General features: G+C 37.9%; 1 protein-coding gene across 1 annotated transcript in view; it reads left to right on the forward strand.

The window, feature by feature from the left end:
- Positions 1–1,516: 1,516 nt before the first annotated feature.
- Positions 1,517–24,731, forward strand: part of LOC103043212 (collagen alpha-1(XX) chain) — a 41,120-nt gene continuing 17,905 nt past the window's right edge. The window contains exons 1-12 of the mRNA XM_049462765.1: positions 1,517–1,733; positions 4,332–4,449; positions 11,329–11,433; positions 14,138–14,278; positions 17,265–17,420; positions 19,299–19,484; positions 21,204–21,371; positions 22,080–22,199; positions 22,322–22,486; positions 22,630–22,788; positions 23,826–23,995; positions 24,090–24,219. Of these exons, the coding sequence (XP_049318722.1) occupies positions 4,392–4,449; positions 11,329–11,433; positions 14,138–14,278; positions 17,265–17,420; positions 19,299–19,484; positions 21,204–21,371; positions 22,080–22,199; positions 22,322–22,486; positions 22,630–22,788; positions 23,826–23,995; positions 24,090–24,219 (1,558 nt within the window). The 5' untranslated portion in view covers positions 1,517–1,733; positions 4,332–4,391. The remainder of the gene's footprint in view (positions 1,734–4,331; positions 4,450–11,328; positions 11,434–14,137; positions 14,279–17,264; positions 17,421–19,298; positions 19,485–21,203; positions 21,372–22,079; positions 22,200–22,321; positions 22,487–22,629; positions 22,789–23,825; positions 23,996–24,089; positions 24,220–24,731) is intronic.

Consider the following 24,731-nt stretch of genomic DNA (forward strand, 5'->3'; position numbering starts at 1 on the left):
TTTTGTTTTTGTGTGCATTAAAGACAAAAAACAGCGTATTTGTATGTTTCCATTACTTGAACATAATTCAGGTCTGAAAGGGTTAAGTATGACTTAAGTAAGAAATGTAACACTTTCAGAAAAACTAACTACCCTGAAATATTTAAATACAGTAAAAAAAAAAGGATCTTCCAGGTGTAAACCACACTGCAGTATAATTACCGTCCACTTACAAAATACAGTTAATACAGTTAATTACCAGCATTTAAAGATTTATTCATGATTTCATTTTAAGCCTTTTAGACCTGATTTATGTTTCAGTAATGAAAACTATATGATAATGCACTTTTCTGTCTGTAATGTAAGATGTTCAGCAAATAAACAAAAAACAAATACATAACTTGTACCTTTTATGTTCATTGAATTGTGGAATGATTTGTGCAACACTGTTATTTTTATTCTGTAACTTTTATACAACTTTTTTTCTCAATCATTCCTTAGCATTCCTAAACTCATAAACAGTGTTTCCTCTGCCTCATTAGCTGGGATGCTTCCATGCTTTACATCACTGGTGTGCATACTTTATTTTTTCCAATGCAGTGGGCGGGGCTAAACTGCTGTTTGATTGGCTGATAAATGTGTATTCTGATCAGAGTTGCCAGGTTCGCGGTTTTCCAGCCAAATTGGTCTTGTTTGAAAATCCAGTCACAGGGGGAAATTTAGGGGGGGGGGTGCGTTTTTTTTGAGGGGGCTACTTTTAAAAATTCTGCGGCTGCCAAAAAAGTGGTGTTGACTGTTATAAAAGAACTAATAAACCACCGTTGTTACTATATTATTAATGACTTAAAGATAAATAGCAATACTGATAATAAATCCCTTTTAAAAGAAATAGAACGTGTAACAGGCAACAATCTTGGGCTAGTTTCTGAAAGCTTTTGAAAGGTGGGTTTTAGACTTTGGGCTGGATATTTTTGTTGGACAATCTGTGCTAATTGCAAGAATACACAGACACACACACAAACGGAAAAACACAGATGTTGTCCATTGCAATGCACACGGGGTCTAAAAGGGTTAAGGAATTGGTCCCAATATAATATAAATGAAGTGTTTTTGACGCTGGTTCTTTTATTCACATTTAAAAACCCATTATCAAAAGCTAGAATTATATTGTTATTAATGAATGAATTAATTAATTATATTGTAATTAAATATATATATATATATATATATATATATATATATATATATATATATATATATATATATATATATAGGTCTAAGGAGGAGAAGCGTGATTAATCGTGATTATTCACATAATTATATTGTAATTAATTAATTAATTATATTGTAATTAAATCTCTCTATATATAGAGAGACTACTAATTATAGGGTAATTTAGCTGCTGATGTTTGATTATTTAAGGTGGAAGTTATTCAGTGCGCTTCAGCACAGTCCCATATGTTCACCAGAAAACACACTGCGGCCAACCAAACTTTCCCGAGTCCTCCCCTCACCAATTTACACTCCGACACTCCCCGCCCAGATTTCAGCAGCAGGGGAAGAAGGTAGAGGCCGTGTCGAGTTTCCTACCTAAATCTCTTCTCTCTCACACACAGACACAGACAGGACAAGATAAGGGAACACACAGGGTGAGACCTCGCGCAGAACCCGGCTGTTCATCTCCACCTGAGGAATGAAAACGACGGATTAACAGCAGGACTCACACGCGGAGGGAGGAAGGAGCACTGCCTCAGGTAAACTTCTCCTCACGAGCCCGAGAACAGCCTGTATCACCCTCACACACACATTAAAGACTAATGCACTAATGCAACTCCACACTGCTTTTATCACCTACACAGAGAGGTGGGTGGGCGGAAAGAGGGGATTAAGACTCACTCAAGAAAAAAAATACATATTGTTATTGCAAATTAAGTAATGACTAATGTAGAGGTACGTGTAACTTATACTGTAGGCCTGACTGAGTAAGACTGAAGAAATGAAGTTTGCAGGTCCTAAAACTAGTTGGTGGAGCAAAAACTCGCCTATGTCCAACGTCTGTCAGTATAGGGACTTGTATTTATTAGACCTAGAGCTGCTCAATACATCAATATTTTATCGTATCGTATCGTGATCATTTTCTTATTTAATAAGCATATTGAGGATTGTAGTTATCTATGATTAACGCACGCAGACCCAGCTGTATGCTGCATTGTTGTAATGTTTGAGTTTGAGTAAAATGAACATAGTTGTTTTATACTATAAACAACGTTTCCCCCCCCAAATACCAAATAAAAATATTGTTATTAAGAGCATTTATTTGCAAAAAATGAGAAATGCCTGAAATAACAAAAACGATGCAGAGCTTTCAGACTTCAAATAATGCAAAGAAAACAAGTTAATATTCATAAAGTTTTAAGAGTTCAGAAATCAAAATTTGGTGGAATAACTCTTTTTTTTATCACAGTTTTCATTCATGTTCTCCTCCACCAGTCTTTCACACTGCTTTTGGATAACTTTATGCCACTTCTGGTGCAAAAATTCAAGCTTGGTTTGATGGCCTATGATCATCCATCTTCCTGAGGTTTAAATTTCAAAGAAACTCATAATCAGTATATTGTGCAGCCTTAAACTACACTACCACTCAAAAATGTGTTTCGTATTATTTATATTTTTTCATTAAAAATGTTAAAGTTAATGTATGAATTCTTTCCCAAAACAAACATGTTAAGCACAGAAACTGTAGCAAAAATATGTATCATACATTAACAAACAAATTAACAAAATCCTACTGCAAGCAGATTTCAGGCAGCCAAGAAGAACTTATGTTGTGTAACATAACGTTTTAATTTAACATGTTGGAAAATATCCCAGAAACTAATTCAAAGCATAGGAGGGGCAAGAACTAAAAAACTAAAGTTTTGATTTTTTTTTTTACTTTTAGTCCCATGACACATACATGTGTGTTCCTTTCTAGAAAGCTTTACAAAAAAATGTGTGAGTTGAAGTAAAAGGTTAATATTCTGAAATGATACATCAGACTAAGTTAATTAAAAGTTTGAAATCCGGCATTATTTTACCTTACAATAGGTTTGTATCACTGATTTGTTGATTAAGATTGAGTAATTGGTTTTCAGTGGGAAGGTGAACCATTCTCTTGTTCTCATTGATCCAGTCTGTGTGAATGGTTAATAATGCTACATAAAAAAATAAAACATCTTTCAACTTGTACATTATGCACATGGTCTTATTCAGAGAAACTTAAAGAAGTGATTGGCTGTCTAAATATCCACAATATCTTTCACTATTGTGAATAGGCTAGAGTCTGACAATACATCTAAGCATAGATATAGACAAATACAAAAGTTAGTTTAGAAATAACTAGATTAAAGGATGCACATCACTTAATATCTCCAACAGAGGCATATTTATGGGCCATCACAAGCCTTTAATAACAGCAGAAGTAGTGCTGAAAGTGCACTTGAAAAAAGAGCTGGGACTTCAGACAGCACATGAAGACAATGGAAGGGAAACAGTGGGTAGGAGGACATTGATGCATGTGTTTGATATTAATAATCTACTTTAGCAGAGTAGCAGAACAAAATAAACAGTATTAAATCAAAATTTAGCAAGACAGAGGACAAACAACTGCGTGAATTTACTCCACCACCCTGGTACTGTGCCAGGATAGAGAATGGTCTAGGTGCTCATCTTTGTAGGCCATTGTCAGGATTTTAGATGTGAGGTGGGCGAATAGATACATGATACATGTAGAATAGAGCATTTTTTAAACTAACTACCTTTTAAACTACCTGTGTTTTAATAAAAAAACACTTTTGTAAATGGCTTAAATTTAAAAATCCTCCATAAAGTAGTTTATTATCTCTCTCGCTCACACACGCAGACACACTCACACACCTTTACAGGTAACAGGTGTTCTCTTTTCCTACCTCTTGTCTTGTAATTAACTTCAATGACTCAGGTAATGAGGGGTGCTGCTGTGATCTGTCCTGTTATTCGGTTTAACACTGTGACTGACCAGCAATTGTCCTTCTTCTTTTGCCAACCCTTTTTGGTGTTAAGGCTAATGCCAACCATATACTAGAAAACTTAAAAAGATTCATATTTTGTTCTGACACTGATGGTAAAATAGCCTGAAAAGCTGTTTTGTTTTCATGTATTTGAAAATGTTTTATTATCATTCTGCGGTCTCAGAATTTTGTAGTCTTCCTTTAATTTGTCCTTGTGGCTTGTTCTGCTTGTTGTTCACTCTGCATGTTGTAAAAGTTGTACCTAAATGAAGCAAATGATATGCCTTTATGTTTCATGCTGTAACTGTTTGTCATGTTCTGCAGGTGCTGCGGTGAACTGGTGTTTTTTGCCTGTCTGCCCACGTCTCTGCTCCTCTCTGTCTGATGGCTCTCATCACTGGGATAGTATTCCTAATACTGGCCTCTGGAGTGTATGCACAAGGTATTATACTGCTTTTTCTCATTTATTTCACTTTCCATTAAACAATTGGAGACACCTGACTTTTTATATTATAAATAAAGGACCATGCGAAGGTCTAGGCACCCCTGCTCAATATACAATATATGTCCAAATATTAATGAACATCCCTTTAAATAGACTTTAAATTGTGCCCATTACTAACACAGAAAATACATGGGCTATAAAGGTAGAAAGAATGTTATGGAGCAGTGAGACTGTGTTATCTGGAATTATGCTGCCTTATCACTTTTGGGATGAGTTAAGAAGTTGGGGATGAGTTAGGGATGAGCTGGGTATGAGTTGGAGAATTTTGGAGAAGTCAGAGAGTTGGGGATGAGTTGAAGAGTTTGGGATAAGTTAAAGGCTTTGGGATGAGTTGGAGAGTTTGGGGATAAGTTGGAGAGTTTGGGATGAGGTGGAGAGTTGGGGATGAGGTGGAGAGTTGGGGATGAGTTGGAGAGTTGGGGATGAGTTGGCGAGTTTGGGATGAGTTAGGGAGTTGGGGATGAGTTGGAGAGTTGGGGATGAGTTGGAGAGTATGTTTGGGATGAGTTGTAGAGTATGCTTGGGATGAGTTGGAGAGTTGGGGATGAGTTGGAGAGTATGTTTGGGATGAGTTGGAGAGTTGGGGATAAGTTGGAGAGTTGGGGATGAGGTGGAGAGTTTGGGATGAGTTGGAGAGTATGTTTGGGATAAGTTGGAGAGTATGTTTGGGATGAGTTGGAGAGTTGGGGATGTTGGAGAGTACGGTATGTTTGGGATGAGGTGGAGAGTATGTTGGGGATTAGTTGGAAAGTAGGGGATTTGGAGAGTGGGAGTTGGAGAGTTTGGGATGATTTGAGGATGAGGTCGGGTGGGGATCAGCTAATATTCTGACATCATTAAATCATCTTTCCAGCTTTTTGGTTATAGGACATTTTCAGAAGGTTGTAGTTAATGTTCTTAGAATGATCAATCTGTACATTTTCTTGATGTTTATAGAACGTTTTTGTTTAACATTTTTAAATGTTCTTGTAAGTGGTATCAGTCTTTTACTTTTTTGTTTTCAACCATCACTCCAGAATCTGGTGAATCTTTTGCAGTCAAACTAGGAATTTTCATTGACCTGTCTCTCAGTTTCGTACCTTCTAGACATTAACTTGACCTTCAATGTGACTGATAGCTGCCATTTCTGAGGAATGTACTGAGAAAATAACTACTTGAAAATATTTTTATGGCATTCTTATGCTTTGAAAGCATCTGCGAGCATTTGTCAGTTCTAGGAAGCTGTTTAAAGGACTTAATGGCTACTGAAGGTTTTCAGGAGTCTGCATTTATTCAGCTTTACAATTTCAATCATCTAAATAAGTCAAAGCCCTTTAGGCTTAATAAAGTCTGAGACCTTGGTAAAAGTTATGTTAGAACGTACATCGTTTAAGGTGCCCAAACCTTTGGATTGTGCTACTTTGCTTTTTTCAGCCCCTATATTGTACAAAAAAAATAATCCTGCTTAAATGAAGACAGTGTTAACTGACATATATCTGAGGAGGCATGTGCTTGTCCTTATTTATCCTCCTAGTGTTGGGAGCATTACTAGTGATAGAGGGAATGTTAGAGAGCAGATGAGTTAATTGGCTTATCTACAGAACATTGGGACTGTAGATGTCTTTTTAGAGTTCATCTCCTACTCCCTTTACTATTCACAGTAACAAAAGTAACAGAAACTTTTGACCAGGGATGGCCAGAACTTTGCAAGTCACTGTGTGTAACTTACAGCACTATTCTGTTTCAAGAAAATGGCCTGGAGAAGTTTCCATGATTGGAACTCATTGTTTTTCTTGTTTTTCGTGGCAAATGCGATGCCTCCAGCACTGCACATGAGCAGCTACTTTTAGACGAGTTTAACTGACATGCAGGTTCTTGTAAGTAATCACAGTCGCTTATGAAACCTCGCCAGAAAACAGTGTTATACAATTATTGACCAAAAAAATAACACACTCTATGGAAGTGTTTACAATCAGACAGCAAAACTTTAAGTTTATTAGGTAAAGCTTTCCAATTGAAAGGAGTCCATAAAACCTTGTTGGGCCACCTCTAGTCTGGATACAAGTTTGTTCATGGAGGTATACAGGTACTGTGTGGCATCCTGTGGCATATTTGCCCACTGTTGTTGCAGCTGTGACTGTAGATCCTACCAACTGGCCCCATAGATTCTTGATAAATCTGATAACCAAGCAGGCCAGGTGAGCGTTGCAGTCTGGTAGAGACATACCTTGGAAACCCCTGCTGTGTGAGGGTGAGCATTATCCTGCTGAAAAATGGCAGCTGGAAGCCCTGCCATATAAGAGGCAACTCCCTGTGGCCACAGAATGTCCTGCACATATCGATGAGCTACTTATCGATGGTAACAGATTGTCGTATGATGTGATGGCTCTCCAGACCATCAAATCAGAGGTTGGGGCAGTGTGTTGCTCCACAGCAAAGACAGAATTGAAATTCTCACCACAAGGCCTTCCTACTCAAATCCAATTTTTATTTGATCCTAATGAGAACCTGGATTCGTTGCTAAGGGCGTTTTCACACCAGCAATATTTGATCCGTTTGTTTCCTTAGTGTGGTCCGATTGAGCTGGTGTGACAATTTGAGTGCGGATCAGAACAACCAGGCCAAAACCTGCTGTCAGAATGTGATCCGGTCTCGATCCGACCCAGCTATCAAATATATTCCATTTATATGAGCTAAACTGCTGATAAGGTGCAGTTTAATCTGATGTATTAGGCAGACAACGCTAATTACCACAGCCATGAACAAACACAGTCTCTGTTTAATGCACTGAAATTAACACTTTGAACAAACCCCTGGCTCAAAAACAACATTACTACTTGACCAAATGTACTAAAATTGCAGAAATATTGTGAAAAATAGGCCTTAATTCTGTATGTATAATAAAACGTCTCTGTGAGAGGTCCTCTGAGAATTGTCTTTCTTTCCTTCTTCTTTCATGCTGCTTGTGAGGTTTTAGTGTAATCTTTGCTGTTCTTTCTCATTATGCTAATAATATACATTCTCTAAGGAGAACAGAAGTGTGAGAGGAAGGGAGAAGTCGCTGAGAGTGATGGTTACGATCGGTCAGAAGCACAAGCCATACATTTCCCAACCGATTACAGACCACTTTAAATCCAACTATATTAGATGCTGCTGTGTGGAGGAAATCTGAAGATGAAAGCATGAATATTGTTTTGGAGCTGAACGTTTTAATTAAAGGAACTGAGGCTGCTTCAGTGCTCAGCCCACTTCAAGAGAGTCATTCATTAATCAAAACCCTTCCCTGTACACCCAAAACATAAGAGAATTTGCATATTCTGTCCCATGCAGCAGTAAGGTTTTAGTCCAAAATGTGGAGACTAAGAAACCTGAAAGAAATCAGAAGTGTATGTATGTGCTGAGAAATCCAATACTGAGCTAAAATACAGCTCTCCTAACTGGGTTTTTAAATCAGATTTATATGCCTTAATACAGTCTAAAGATTCAGAATAGAATAATCGAATAGCTGCAGAATCTCATTATAATCAGATTATTGAGTGCATGTAAAATCACTATGTATTTAAATACATCTGTAGTTAGTCTGATATTTAGTTTCTCTATCAGTTTTAATGGTGGTGGGAGAAGTTTTTGATGTTAAATCCTGGTTAAGTCCTGGAGAGACAGATTATATGTAAATACTGCTGTAACGTGGTTCCAGTGCATCCCAGACCGTCTCCTGAAGTTGTTTGGGTTATCTGTTTTTCTGTCTGTGTCTTGGGTTTGTTCACACTTGTGTTTTAGGTGACTTTACCTAATCCAGATATAATCGATACTTAAGTTGCATGAAGTGGCCATGTTGTAAACGGAACAGATTCAGATTTTCAGATTCAAATTCAGATTCAGAATTTCTGGGCTGTCCTACATGCATTGCTACCTGTCTATAGGTTTTTGATCATGATGATGGCCATGTGGTTGGAGGACAGTGAAGGTCATGGCAAAACCTTTAACTTGCACCTCTTGAGGATATCTGTTGTGGAATTTTGAGATTCTTCTGCCACTGGCTTTAACACAAGCCTAATACATGATGAACCCACTCTTTGCTTATTTCTGCTGTATCAGTCATTCCTTTAGATTTTAACCAGCAATGTTGTGCTAAGTTCCGTGAGTGCCTGAGCCACAGCTACTGTGTTATAACAGCTTGGACAGCATCAAGGTTCTTTTGACGTTCCTTTAATCACGATGATTGACTTGTCGCTCCCATAGTGTGTTGGACAGCAGTCGGCCGTGGAGTTGACTTTGAACAAAAAAAACCTTACAAAGTGTTTGATCTTTCGCCAGTGGTTGCTGAAACTCCAGGGTTCCTCCGTTCTCCTCCCTGCCTAAGTGAGGACAGAGCAATACGACAGTCTGACACAAAAAGAGGCCTTCAGGCTACTGGAGTTCAGCCTTTTCTTGCCAGTTTCGCACTTGTCTGTATTTGGATTCTGACGTCACATGCCCAAGGCGCCTTTGAGCTAACCTTCAACCCCCTGAAAAACGGATTTCCTGTGCCCCTCGTCCCTCCGCGGCCCTGTGGGACAGTGAAGACTGTGCTTTGAGTGATCGGGGACAGCTGGAGCTGGGCTAGACGTGCAGAGACAGGAGCATGAAAGAGGAGGATTGTTGGGAGATGGCATGTGGAAATTATGCAGATCAGCAGAAGACAAGGGCAGAGTTGAGCAGGGGATTTGTGAGGGAGGAAGAGAGGGGAGTGACCGCCAGAGACTCCCAGCGTTTTACAACCTCGCTGTGGAGAGGCAAACAGAAGGCATTGAGATGTTGTTGCTGTCTTTGACTTTGATCTTGAGGCATCTCCTCTAGGCCTCGCCCCCTAAACCCCACGACGTGACCTTCTTTCCCATGGATCTCTCTCCAGCCCGTACAGAGGCGTGTTTTTGTCCAGCGCCAATCTGTGTAGGCAGCCCCCCCACCCGCTTACACACTTCGACAGTGAGAATGACCAATACACTGTACAGTATTTGTCCAGAAGTATCCAGGATGACTGGATTCTCTGGTGACAAGTGTCCTGATTAGTCGTTCTGCTTTATTGTTAGTGCAGGTTCAGTTCATTTCCACAGTCTCACAAGTGATCACAACATGCCCATCTTCCAGTTCACATGAATCTAACCAATCGCTACCTCTTGCAGGAGAATGATAACTGCCAGTTCTACTACATCAGCTAACAAATGCTCACATTGGCTAGCATCATGCTAAATGCTAGGGGAGAAGAACAAACATTCTGCCCACACAAAGAGAACAAAGCCTGTGATCAGATTAAGATAGGGCAACAGCTTAGACAGCTGCATCACTCTGGAATCAGCTGCATCAGATGCAGTTTTGAACAGCCAAATTAGCCCTGTAGACTAGTGTTAGACTACTGCCTTGCAGATACAGTCACTAACTAATTGAGTCTTGTTTAGCTGCCAGTTGAAATTAAATCATTTTCTAAATGTTTTTATTAAGAACCAATTACAGGATGTATTTCTTGTATATAAAACCATCTTGTACATTTAAACAAGCAAAATAGCAAATTCAATTTATTATTCAAGTCACTGATTTATGTAGGACTGTTGCCTTAAAATAAAAAAAAACATTCAATAACACTTTTGATGCATTTAAAATATTGTTAAGGTATGATATATTGTCTATTAAGATTTTCAAATGGCCTATATCATCAGTTGCACTAATGGCTGTTTATGTAATTTGTGTGAGTTGTGTTTAAAACAGTGAAACAGACTGTTAAACAAGCCATTACTGTGTTTTAAATCTGAAATACTGTATGTAAATAGTGTCAGTGCAAAAAACAATGGGTCCTGTCACCTATAAAGTATAGTAAGTGGAGTGAGCTAAACTGCTATAGGCTAAATATGCAGACCTACTTTATTATGTTTGTTTTATTGAAGTCATGAAAAACTGTGTATTCAATGCTGTTTTTATTTTGTACACCCCTCACATCAAATACGAAGATATGAAGCTATGACACTTTGATGCAATGTAAAGTAGCCAGTGTACAGCTTGTATAAGAGTGTAAACGTGCTGTGCCCATTCGAATCCTGTTCATGTAGCTTGCCATCATCTACCAGAGCCCTGAGAGAGCACAATTTGCCATGCTTTCTCTGGGTGGGTAGATGACGCTCTGTGAGCTGATGTATAAGGACAGAGTCACTGTTCGAAAAGATGCAGTGGCTGGCTTTACATGTGCTAGTCTTTACCCTCCTGGTGTTGGGGCATCACTAGCGATGGGGGGGGTCCTAATGAGTGCGTTGGGTATTTGGCTGTGTGAATTGAGGGGAAAATGGGAAACAAATATAGAAATATATATATATTTTTTATCGCTGTGCCCTTAAAATAACTTGACACACTGCCATCAATTATTAAATCGCTGAGTACACCCCAAAAAGGTTAAATGATTAAACTGTGCCCAAAGTGTCAATATCTTGTGTGGCCACTATTATTTTCCAGCACTGCTTTAACCTTTTTTGTGCATTAAGTTCACTAAAGCTTCACAGGTTGCTAATGCAACTTACTTCCGCTCCCACATTACGATGTTAGAGACCTTGTGCTTCTCCACCTTTCGTTTGAGGATGCCCCACAGATGCTCAATAGGGTTTTGGTCTGGAGACATGCATGCCTAGTCCAGCACCATTACACTCATTTTCTTCATTGAGGCAGTGACCTTCCTGATTTTAGTACCCTTAATTTAGAAAAAAACAATTGGATGAGTAAGTGTCCATTTGACCAGTGACCAGTGACCACTGTGTGTATGATTATGCTGGCTAGACCATTTCCAACACAGAGATCTGTATGACTGTATTTCAGGCCGATTAAAGCTGACTGTTCTATCAGAAGACCGGCTGCAGATGAAGTGGAAGGAGGCTGAGGGGGCGGTGCAGGGCTACAGGGTCAGAGTGCGGTCAATCTCAGGTGAGAGTGCTTTCGAAAAACCTCTTGACATAATAGCCTCAGGTTTTTTCGAACTTTTTTGAACCCTAAATAACCTTTTAATGTGTTTTAAACCTTGACAAATAACCATATATCAACTATTTCTCACCATTTTGTTCCTTCAAAATTTTCTTTATTTAGTCTTTTATTTATTCATTTAGGAACTTGAGTTCTCAGAAAAGGGAGAAACAGTTGATATATAATTAAAATAATAATGAACTATGTGTCTACTTATAGTAACTTCTTATCAAACTATCTGCCATTAATCATGCAGCACACTGTTCAGCTCACATTTGGTGTGTTGGGAGTACTCTGTGTTTGAGATTCCGCAGATTGCTGAGGCAAGGGTCAGATTTTTTATGGCTTAACTGGAGGAGTAACTCGGCTAATGTGTAAGAGGATGTGGAGTGTTGGAGCCCTCAGGATAAGGGGTTCTTCCCACAGCAAGTCCTGAATGAGCTGAAACCCTGGATCTTACACGAGCACATCAAGATTTACACAACTTTAATACAGTTTTTAGCATTATTATAACTATGTTATAATTCTCCCACTGTTCCTGATCTCTATTTGGAGACAGTTATTGAGTTTTACTGCTGTCTGATGACCTGGATGACCCAGACAGCATAAGTGGAAAGGTATTCGTGCAGCGCTCGTGCACCTGCGGGAGAACAGGAAGTGACTCGTTAGTTCTAAAAAGAGATATAGTATAATACACGAACATCATTAAGTAATATGTAATTAAAGAATGATCATGCAGGTCATAGTGCAGGTATCTGATCATAGTGCAGGTATCATCCACAGACTGTGGTCCTGACACTGAACAAGATCTGTAGAGAAATCACACAATAGCTCAGCTGTGCTCAGATTCAGCATATAACTTTCATTTCATGTTTCTTTACTTTTCTTAATTTATTTTCTATATTTCTTTCTATTATATATTTCATTTTTTACTTAATATACTCTTTACATCTTCCGTTTTTCTTTGTCTTTCTATTTTTCTTATTTTTGTTCTTTCTGTTTAGTTTCTTAATTTTTTCTATTTTTTATTTTATTCTTCAACTTTTTTATTCGGTTCTTTCTTTTTCTTTCCTTCTTTCTTTCTTTCTTTCTTTTTTAATTTCTTGCTTTTCATTCAGTATTTGTTCATATTCTTAATATTATCTGTAATATATATTATCTGTATATTTTCATTTTTTTGTTCTTTCTCTTTTTCTTCACATTTCTGTGTCATGTTGCAAGTTTTCTTTTTTTTTATTTTGGTTTTATTTTCTATCTTGTGTTTTTTCTTTCCCTTTTTTATATTCTTTTCTTATTTCAGTTTCTTTTATTAATCTTTATTTTTCTCTTACTTTCTTTCTGTTTCCTTTCTGTATTTCTTTTTTTCCATGTGTCTTTATCATTCGTTTTTGCATTAAATTCTTATTTTTATATATTTCTAGCTTTTTTATGTTTTTTTTGTTCATCTGTACATCTTGCCTTGCACCTCTTTCTTTTTCACTTTTCCTTTCTCTCTTTTTCCCTGTTTTTCTTACTTTTTTGACAGCATCTGTATTTTCCATCATTATGTCAGACATCACTGTAGCTGAAGCGTTTGGGGGGGGGGGGATACATTCTATCAGAGATAGGAATGAAGATGGGCAAGAAGCCAGACTTTACTCCTCTTCATCTCCACTGCTATCTGCCATGCTCTCTCACTTCCCTCTCTCTCTCTGTCTTTGTCTGTCTCTTTCTCTTCTCATTATCTCACTCTCTCTTATCTTTCCCACTCCTCTCTCTCTCTCTGAGGTGAGTTCAGACAGGTCTGATTCTGTCTGCTGAGAAATTTCACACAGAAACACCAGCACATCTCCTCTGTTTAGGAAAAGGGAGACGGTGGGGGGGACTAGGGGAAGCCATGTGATACAAAAAACCTAAATAGTAAAAAACATTAAATGGGGCCCTGCTGGGTATTATTCTGATACCATGTGCTTTAGGTGTGAATAAATCTGGAATAGAAGTCCTGGAATAAACCCAGAAATCCACCTGCACAATATGTAATGATACACCTTATGTTTGAGCATTTCCAGCCCCAAATATACATATATGTGTATACAGCTCTGGAAAAAAAAATAAGAGACGACAAATGATGAGTTGCTTTGATTTTATCAAATGGAAAACCTGTGGAATATAATGAAGAGGAAAATGGATGATCACAAGCCATCCAACCAAGCTGAACTGCTTAAATTTTTGCACCAGGAGTGACATAAAGTTATCCAAAAGCAGTGTGTAAGACTGGTGGAGGAGAACATGCCAAGATGCATGAAAACTGTAATTAAAAACCAGGGTTATTCACTAATTAACAAATGTATTAACAAAAATTTATTTCTGAATTCTTAAAACTTTATTAATTGATTAAGAAAATTAAGAGACCAATTCAGTTTCTGAATCAGCTTGATTTTGCTATTTATGGGTATATGTTTGAGTAAAATGAACATGCTTTGACCTGAAGGCAATGGGCATAAATAAATGCATTTTAAAGTACACATACAATTTTAAATGTATTTTAATTAAATGTGATTTCTGTTCTTATGTAAGTAGTGGTCATTTGGTAGAAATGCAGTACATAAATGTAGAAAACTGTGGAGTAGTTATATGTTGGCCTTCTAACTACTTACCTGCCTCTCCTTTTGTTTCTGTCTTCTGTAAGTGCCCCAGCCGGAGATGATGCTGACCACCACACGGGGCAAGGCAACAGTAGTGGGGCTGGACTCCAGACAGGAATACCTGCTGCAGGTGCTGGTTCTGAACGGAACAGGAGAGAAGCTCATCGCCAAGAGACGCTTCACAAGTAAGAAAGATGACAGGGAGGGAGGAGAGGGATGTAGCAGAACTACAGGTGTCTTAACAAAGAGGAGATAGAGGGGATCTAGCAGCAGACATCAAAGAAAACTGCTCTAAGCTTATTAAATGCAGAAAACAATAACAACCTGATAGAACATAAACTTCCAACAGTTGCAAGCTACATTGTCATCATTACCATCTTCAACTTCAAACTAAAGCAGCAGATTTGTTGGATCAAACATATCTTGGTCGGTTAGGTACATTTGAAGTAAGATATAATTGTGTTTATTATGAAACAATGTACCTTTTGCTGTTTATCTTTCCAAAATATGTATTAAGACACATTTTTAAATCCATGTGCTCTCAGGTTATTTTAGCCATGACCTTCACTCATGCTGAAACTCAATGAAAGCAATGCTAATTCACGTTGCAACCTTTATAGCCATAACCTGCCCTGTCTGCTGGTGATGGGCTGCTCTTCAGTATCAACAACACCTTATTCTTATGTTGCTGTAGTGTTTCAGCAGCTTTCACTATGGCTATGACCTATAACGAGTCAAGACTGTTACATAAGAGTTTTATGTCTTTTAAATTGACCGTTTTTTCAGTTCTGTTTGAGATTTCCTTTGAGGTTCACAATGTACTGAATGTTTATTATTCAATAAGCCAGTAGTTGTGTTCTAGGATTCTTATAATTTGTAGCACTTTGTGTGTTTTTAAAATGGTAGATTAAAACAATGATACGTACTGTGACATTTGGAACTGTGACATTTTTAACTGAGTTGTCAAAATAATTTTCAGAAATCATAATTGCTAGCTAGACACAGTTTGATACAGTAAGTCACTTCAGCAGTAATGCTGTTCATTTCAATGCTGTGTGAAAGGCTGTAGGCCTGTAGATGCAATTTCCCCTTTCAACACCATGGAGAGCATACATCACTTTCAGCTTACACTACATATGTAGTAAGGAATGTACTCAAACACATACACACACACACATACTTACATACATACATACATGCTCGTACATACTGTACCATATGTTGCTCTCCACTGGATGACTGTAATTGTCAGGGTTGAAGTACTGGAATCCTTCAGGATTACAGGTTATGTCCTCTTAAAGAAATAAAGGAAAAACACTGGTAGCGCATGTGTGTCTTTACAGGCACATGGAACGCTTTTAGGAATATTGTCAAAACACTGTAATCTGGCACGGCCTAAAATGGGCACATAATAAGTAAAAGTGGACAAAATTTGAGGCACGTAATAGCCTTTTAAAGAGAAAGGGAGCACTGTGAGTTCTTGCTATGGTGTTCATAGAAATTCTATTGCTCATAGAACACTATAAGTGAAGTGCTGTGTGTGTGTATGTGTTATATGTGCGTCACTCATACAATGCCACACTGCTCCTGCTGACCTAGGCCATGTACTCAGCTGTACCCCTGGGGTAGAGGGCCTGGGTGTGAGCAGTGCTTCTAGGTTACTGTGTCGGGTGCTGCATGTTCGGACAGGTTAGTCGTGCGGTTTGGCTGAGAGGCCGGCCTGCCGGGCTCAGAATTCCATTGTTCCTTCAAGAAGACACCCAGTCTCCCCCACTCTAGACAGCTCAGATTTTCCATGTGACTGACTGCATTCCCCACAGGGCATTACAGCTAAACACTGAGGTATTTTATCTTTCAAAATGATGCAGTGATAAAAAGAATCTAATTTAAAGGAAAGCTAAATATAGTCGATCAGACAGGACATGATTAGTGCCTGAAATTCACTGTATTAGTTGTGAAATAGAGCTACTGTATGAAGATAATATAGCTAAAGAAATATGGATATGGCACTATATACTCTACCCAGCCTGTAAAGTAAGTAGTAAGATGTTTAGTAATCTAAAATAACCCTGCTTGAGTCGTGCTCTTTCTGATACTGTCTGATATCATGTTGCAACGTGTGAGGAATGAAGCAAACACTCAGTTTAATGAGTTTATATAATGCACAAACTAAGCAACAGCTCCTACACAAGAGGCAGTCAAAACAGACATGAACAAGGCCAGATCATAAACCATAAACCTTGAGAAATAAGTAGAAAAGCTACAAATTAGACTAACCAGGAGAGTAAAGCAACTGACAAAACAAGGGTTTATGCACAAGGCATCCAAAAGACAGGGCACACATACAAAAGACAGGGGACAGGATACTTTGGCAATACTTTGCAAAGTAATGAACAGGTATTTATACTAACTGAGTGATTGGAAGCAGGTAAACAGTTGCTAATTTGAGGGTTGTTTTTTATTTAATCACTCCTAATTTGAATATAATTCCATGTTGCCAATTTAACATTGTTTTTTATTTACATTGAATTATCCATTATTGAAAGCCTATTAAAAGTGGCAGTCTGTATTATTTGGTTTCTAAACTGAAAGCAGAAGCATTTCATGAGTGGGGAAGGGACAAAATGTTGTGTTTAATTGTACCACTGCGCTGGAATGATCTTCCCTGCTAAGCCTAATATATATATTTTTTCTAAAAACTTGGGTGTCGGGTCACTTTCTGTCGAAGTTTTTCTGGCCACGTCAAGCATCTTTACATATTTACGTCACATGTACATCCTCTGAAAGAGAATCCGGCTTAGTGTTACTGAAAGCAAGTGGCTGGTGGAGCAATGGAGACTTCAGAAGGGGAAACTCAGAGCTCAGTAGCTCATTCAAAACAAAGTGTGTAGTTGAAGTGAAGTTTCTAACCTAGTGCGCTCTCACTCTGACTGAACATAACCTGGAATCGGATTCATCCGCTCTGAAAGGAGACCGCATCACACCCGCCCAGTTTAAAATGATTCTTCCGCATGCTTGGTGCAATTACCCATTATCACCAGAGAGGGCCCTAAATCCCCTTAAGAATTAATCACGATCATTATTTTTTAAAACTGATTGACTCAATTATAACTTGAAGGCCTTTGGGTGCATTCCAGTTTATTTATTCACGCTGAGTGTTGTGTGTTTCAGTCAGCGGGCTGCGGGAGGAGGAACTGGTGAGGAATGGAAACCGTGAGCAGAAGAAGAAAGTGCTGGCAGTGGGCTCGGGCTCTGGAGAGATGGACGATGTAACAGAGGCTCTGGAATCAATGCCCACTGTGCTCTATCAGGAGCCCACCACCACAGGTCAGGCCCAGTTCACTACAGTATAACGTTTAGTTACTCTGCTTTGTGCCACACAGTTCCTGTTTGGACCACCTACATCCCTTATGTAAGAATGTGTAAGAAGGTGTGGAAGGCGGATGCATAATAGTTTTTATAGTGACTGTAAACTTCCTGTTCTTGTCTGGAACATGGTGGAGGTGCAGTAGGTCTTTCACTCCCACCTGGATGCTCCTCTGTCATTACATGTGTTTTACTAAGGTCTAAGGTCTCTCACTAAACTGATAATAAAAGCCCTGCTCCAACATCATCTCTCTAACCAACACACACAGACACACACACACAGACACACACATAGACACCTATAATCAGCTCTGTTTCTGTGCAAATGGGAGCAGTTTTATGCAGTTTAAGGCCATGGGAGCCATGGATCGATGCCCCAGGCCAGGTTGATGCCTGTACTCTGTACATAAGGACAATTCGATTCTTTACTCCCACTATCACATACACACATTTACATTACTTAAAAGTTTGGAATTAAAACTTTTTTACAACCATCAAATAGTTCATGTAGTTTGTTTTCAGAATGTTGAACAAAGTCGTGGGTGATTACTGTTCTTCATACTGCTGTAGATGCAGCTACAACAATGGTCTTTGGCCCTCTCCTTGAGCTGTCTTTTTGCAGGTTTTAACCTCCAAATCAATCCTATGACACCCTATTCAACCAATCAATCACTTGCCATCAATTTTTTAAGGCTGTAAACAGTTAATTTAGGTGGAGTGGATTAGTCACAGTTCAGTTTGCACTGTGTTTTAGACCTCACGGTTCAGTATGAGTACATTGCAGTGGGAAAAAAACATAAGATCACAGTTTTCTTTTCATTTAATTTGAAGAGATTGAAGAGAAGTTGTGCAAATAACTGTATATTACATTAAATGCCATATGCCCCCTAATTTCATCGATTTAATGGCCTTAATATCTTATTTTCAAGTTCTCCCAAATGTGACAACAGTGGGAAATTAATAAAAAAGAACAAAAAGACTTGAGTCATTTGTTTTTACATGTGACAGTATGAGGAATAGAGAAGAGAGAGAGTGAGAGCAGAGACAGAAGGAGGGGCGGGGGAGATGAACAGTACAGAAGCAATACTGCTGAACCACTGAAGTTCCCATAATACCATATTGCCATTCCTACAGCTTAAGGTTTCCAGGGGTCATGCACACTTACCGAAACACATAAAGTGTCACCCTTAGTAAGATCTAAGATCATTTGGACATTTTCCAAGAATAGGACTGAAAACCACTGTATTCAGCTCTTAGTAATAACCTATTATGCCATAATATATTACAAAAAGTCTTGGTTTATAGTTCTGGTAGTATCAGAACTTATATTTATATAATTTGGGGTCTATCTGTACTAGCTTTGGATGTTCTGAATAAATCCCTAAAACCAAACAAAATAGTTTTGCTAAATGGTAAAATATGTAAATATGTAAATGTAAAAAAAAGAACACCTTGGATGAAAGAGGAAAAAAAGACATCCCCTCGATCGCTATATAGTTTTTATAGGGTTTGAAGAATATAAAATATTTTTCTGCATAATTTGTAACCATCATGACATCATGCTTTGTTTAGTTAATATGATAATAGAAATGAACATAGAACAGAACAAAGAAAACTGCTGTTTCTAAGAAGGTTATAGAATAAAAACTGACTTGTGCTTCAGAAAGAGCAGATACAGATTAGATCTTAAAGTATCCTTGTGTGTTCGGGTTCGATAATTCAAGGCTTTTTTACATGTCTTTTGTCTATTCTGGTAGTTATCATGTATATTGTATTGTATGTGTGTTTCACCTGTATACATTCACCTGTATGATGTAGTGTTTTATTCTGTACCTCCAGAGCCCCCTACAGTATCTGACCAAGAAGAGCAGGAGGTTGAAAAGAGCAGCAGAGATAAGAAAAAGAAAAAGAAAGAAAAGAGCCTTACAAAGCTGGAGGAAAAGGATGAGCAGGTTGAAAGCAGAGAGCTGCCTGCAGAAGAGGAGGACAAAGTAAGAAAAAGCATGCCCACCCAGCCTGGTACAGGTAAAACATGCCATTAGGATTACATAATACTATCACACAAGTGTTCCCAGCACTCTTAAGCTATTTTAACAGAAAATACATAAAATGTACTAGGTCTGGACATTATCTGGAGTTTGCCTTTTATACACATATTGTAAATACAGAGACTTTTCGTGTTCTCAGGAAATCTGTTATATGTTATTCAGTAAAAATATATGCTACTTAGATGCACAGCATGCTGATATAAATAAATTCTGATCATTTATTATAAGGCTGGGTTACAATATTATTGTAAAATATATATATTGTTTTTTTTTTAGTTCCTATATAATAACAAGTCCTTTTCGCTTGTAGATTTAGAGCTATAAAACATGTACAATCTTTATTATTCCATGTTTAAAATCACATTAAATTACATTTGATTAAACTTCCAGCCCTACTTTAATGTTATACTTTGATTTTACATGATTTTGATTATTTTTAATATAAAATAAAAAATGTAACAACAAAAATCATCCACAAAACTAAAGTGCAGCATATTTAGTGCATATAACAAACAATTAAAAGAAAATACAGTAAATTGCAAAACAAATACAAAATTGGCTGCTTTCAAGAATATTGCAATATCACAATATAGAGATATTTTATTGCATCAAAATATTTGCCAAAATTATTGTTCACGATACAATATGGCACACCCCTATCGTATTTCTTTCTTTTTATGTAAATTATAGTCATATAGTCATATAGTCATATTGCCCTCCCAAGCCCAGTGTGAATTCTTTGGAAAACTGTCTGCTCTATTCATGCAGAGGCTCTGAAGCATTACCTGGATTGTGCACTTGATTGTGTCCACATAATATCCAGAAATGTTCTAGGTTTCCATGCTTGTCTGAAAGGGGCTTTAGATGACATCACTAACGTGTAGATGAACCTTCTGTATGATAAAAGATAAGAAATGTTGGAACAGTCCTATTTTCCATTAAATGATAATTACCATATCTTGTAGGAAGTTTCTCCGGATTTGTCGATTAGTAGAGTTAATTAACTGTGTTGTTTTCCGCTGTGCTGGCTGTGAGTGTAATGTCTTACAGTGCTCTCTGGGCCTGATCTAAGGCCTGTGTCCTGAGGGGCAGAGGCAGAATGCGGGGTGACGACAGGGTTAATGACAGAGTGATGGAGGTGGTCGTTATCTGCCCCTTTTGGTAGCCTGAGGTCTGAAGCACAGAAACTTGTGCTTCTAATCAGTCTGGAACGGCACGGGAACCAGGGAGAACTGATATCTATTTAGAAGTGTACAAGCTCTAATCTGGGTTTTACTGATATTTAGGGTTTAATTTGAGTTCACTATCAGAGAGCAGAGTAAAAACAGTGTACCTGCAGCATGTAGTTATGAAATTACTTAAATAGTTTGACCTGTCAGGCCAGCAATCATGTGCAGTTAAATGTGATTATATACAGCTCTGTTTTTTATCACAGTTTTCATGCATTTTGGCATGTTCTCCTCCACCAGTTTTACACACTGCTTTTGGATAACTTTATGCCACTCCCGATGAAAAAAATCAAGCAGTTCAGCTTGGTTTGATGGCTTGTGATCATCCATCTTCCTCTTGATTATATTCCAGAGGTTTTCAGATTGGTAAAATAAAATAAACTCATCATTTTTAAGTGGTCTCTTATTTTTCAGAGCTGTAGTATGTTTCTCACACTTTCTCTCACCTTATATCTGAATGTGTTCAGCTGGTGCCTCGCGGAAGCCGTTTGAGTGCAGGGCTGGAGTGCAGGCTGATCTTGTCCTGCTGGTGGACGGCTCTTGGAGCATCGGGCGCACAAACTTCAGAAAAGTACGAGAGTTTCTGGAGGGGCTGGTCATGCCCTTCTTTATCGGCCCAGATGCAGTACAAATCGGTAAAATCATACATTCATATTGTTTCCTGTCTGTTTGTTGTTGAAAACCTGCTGTCACAGGCAAAACAGTCTGAAGATATTACTGTCACTTTATTATAATATTGAAATGTGCATGTTACTACATAATTCTTTGCAAATCTATGTTTTCAATTGATTTACAATCTGTATCAACAGGCCACAGTCTGCCCTGCTAACCTGTTTTTAATGCATGTTAATGTATTTCATTCATAAAACAGCTATATATGCTAGAACTAAAAAAAAATTGGCAAATCTCCAATTGTAACATAGTTTTGGATTTACTTTAAACAATACAATTTTGAGGGGTAAATAACACACAAAAATGTACAGTAAAATAAAATAAGAAATCTTGTAGCTGAAATCACCAGAATTGCTTTGCAAATCATAATGTCACAATGTATAATATATTTTATTACAGTATGCATTTTGGCAACAATACATTTGCATTTGTTACTAAAAATAAATAATAAATAAATAATAATTAATAAGTGTTAAATTTAATACTATATCTTTTTGCAGAAAATGTGTTTTTTGACTGATATCTGTATTTAAAGTATTTTATTTACAGAAACTATGTTATGTCTTAGGATGTGCAGAGTTTACTGTCATTTCCAAAATACTATCTACATTAATTTTTCTAAATTAAAAAAAATAGAAAGAAGGGTAAATGTGAATGCATCTCTATTTCAGCTCTGTCACAGTACAGTGGAGACCCTCGCACTGAATGGCAGCTCAACAACTTCACTACCAGAGAGCAGCTCCTGGATGCTGTTCGAAACTTCAGATACAAAGGAGGGAACACCTTCACAGGTGAGAGTGCCTCCACTGACAGATTAATGGATCTAATCTGAATGAACTTAACCCAGTGAAGATCAGTTCAGTCTTTAAACCATGACTATGTGTGTGTGTGTGTGTGTGTGTGTGTGTTTCAGGTCAGGCTCTAATTCATGTTCTGGAGGAGAATCTAAATGAGGAATCAGGAGCTCGGTCAGATGTTCCTCGTTTTGTGCTGCTTTTAACTGATGGAAAATCTCAGGATGATGCCGTTACTGCAGCGACCAGGCTGAAGAGTGAAGGAGTGGAAATCATCGCTGTGGGTGAGACGCCCACTACACAGACAAAAGACAGGATTATAGAATAATTATGGGTTTCATGTTTTTTTGGCAATAGTTCCTGCATCTTGCTCGTTCCTTCTTTCTCTTTCTCATTTTCTCTCTCTCTCTCACTCGTTCTCTCTCAGGTGTGAAGAATGCAGATGAGGCTGAGTTGAGACAGGTGGCGTCTGAGCCTCTAGAGCTGAATGTATACAATGTGAATGATTTCCCGCTGCTCAGTAAGCTGGTGAGCCGATTAGTGCGCATTCTATGTGGGAAGATAGAAGACCGCAGTAAAACAAAGAGTAAGGACATTTCTGAAACACATGCAAATTAACCTTGTTTTTTTATTTTTTTTTTATTTATTTTTTTTTACTTTAATCCCATTTTCACCCCAAATTACAAGGCCATTTACTCAATCCACTCAGTAGGACTCCCCCATCACAAGTGATGCCCTGAAACCAGGAGGTTGAAGACTAGCACATGCCTTCTCTGATACATGTGAAGTCAGACACCACCCCTTTTTCAACTGTTGCTGATGACGTGTCCTAATCCCAGAAAGAGCAATGCAAATTGTGCTCTCTAAGGGCTCTTGCAGCTGATGGCAAGCTACATGAATGGGATTCGAACCAGTGATTTTCCGATCAATGTGGCAGACAACTTGGAGCCCCCGCATGAGGCTAATATAAGGGAATTCTGTACCATCCAAAATCAGTGTGGTTGACACATTTATAAGGCTTCCATTTATTTTGTATCACCCTTATAGCTTGAGGACAAAACTATGTCTTGATCAATCAGCTGTGTGAAAATTGTATAAATATTGTATAAATATATATATATATATATATATATATATATATATTTTTTTTTTATTAAAGCAAGTACCGGTAATAATACAACCTTGTTAACAGCATTAAGGCGCAATAAATATGCTAAGACATAGTGTTGTGTTGTCTGATCTTACTAGAACTAAAAAAAATGTATAGGCATACTACAAAATGATATAAAATGAGTAAAAAGTTTTAATAGCCTTGTTGGAGTTGGTTAAAAGCTGTTCTTGAAATGCATTTTATTAAGTTTTGAGACCTGTTGAGAATGCTGGATGTTAAGAATCAGAGTACTGGTAAGCCATCTTTGCTCAATGAAGAGTTCACTAAGGATAAATTAATTTAAGCTAAATTAAGCTTTAAAAACAATACCTTGCAATTTATTACAAACTACTATAAAGTTACCATTTCGATGTTTGCATATTACTCAAATGTGATTAGCTAGTTTAAGTAACATGTATATTAAGTACATTGATTGGACATTGATTGTTTTTGTGCTTGTGTGTGTGGAGCAGGAATGGAGCGTCCCACAGAGGACCCTGTTCTGTCGTACCCCAGCCCCACCGAGCTGCAGTACTCTGAACTGGGCTCTAAAGAGGTGCGTGTGAGCTGGACGGGGCCCAGCCGGACTGTGCAGCAGTACAGGGTGGTGTTCCACAGCAGTGAGGGACAGAGCCCACAGGAGGTCAGTCTCACTCTCGCTCTAAACCACCAGATAACATAAAGTCCAGCTCTGCACTGTGGGAAGATCCATGCTCATCATCCTTTTGTTTTCACAGGTGGTGGTGAATGGGTCTGTCTCCACAGTGATGCTGACGGGACTGTCCTCCCAGACACAGTACCACCTGTCAATCTTCCCTGTGTACGAGCACAACGTCGGCTCTCCACTTCGAGGCATCTTCACCACACGTGAGTAACTTTATAAAACACACACATACAAACACACACACACACACACACACACACACACAACTTCCTCAGCAAGGTTTCATTTTAGGGATGCACCGATGTGGAAACTCTGAGCCGATATCGGATATTAAATGTGTAAATATCAGCTGATGCCGATGCCGATATACACATTTCACTGTAAAACCCAATAAGTTCACTAAACTCAACATTTTTGTTACATTTTAAGTTCATGTAATTTAATTTTTAAGTACAGTGAACTTAACAAATATGTATACATAGATACATATATATTTTAAATTAAGACATGTAAGACTTAAGATACCAAGATAACTTATTTATTTTATTTTATTTAAAAAAATTGTAGGTACTTTATACAACATTTTAATGCAAACTAAATAATTAATATAATTTCTGCCAACTTAACCAGAACACAAAAAAAAAATAGTATTAGTATTTTATTTTTTGTTATCAAATGCTTTGCTTAATAATTCTACTTTCAATAAAAAATTGCA

The sequence above is a fragment of the Astyanax mexicanus genome, chromosome 13 (assembly GCF_023375975.1).
Source record: "Astyanax mexicanus isolate ESR-SI-001 chromosome 13, AstMex3_surface, whole genome shotgun sequence".
Taxonomy (NCBI): domain Eukaryota; kingdom Metazoa; phylum Chordata; class Actinopteri; order Characiformes; family Acestrorhamphidae; genus Astyanax; species Astyanax mexicanus.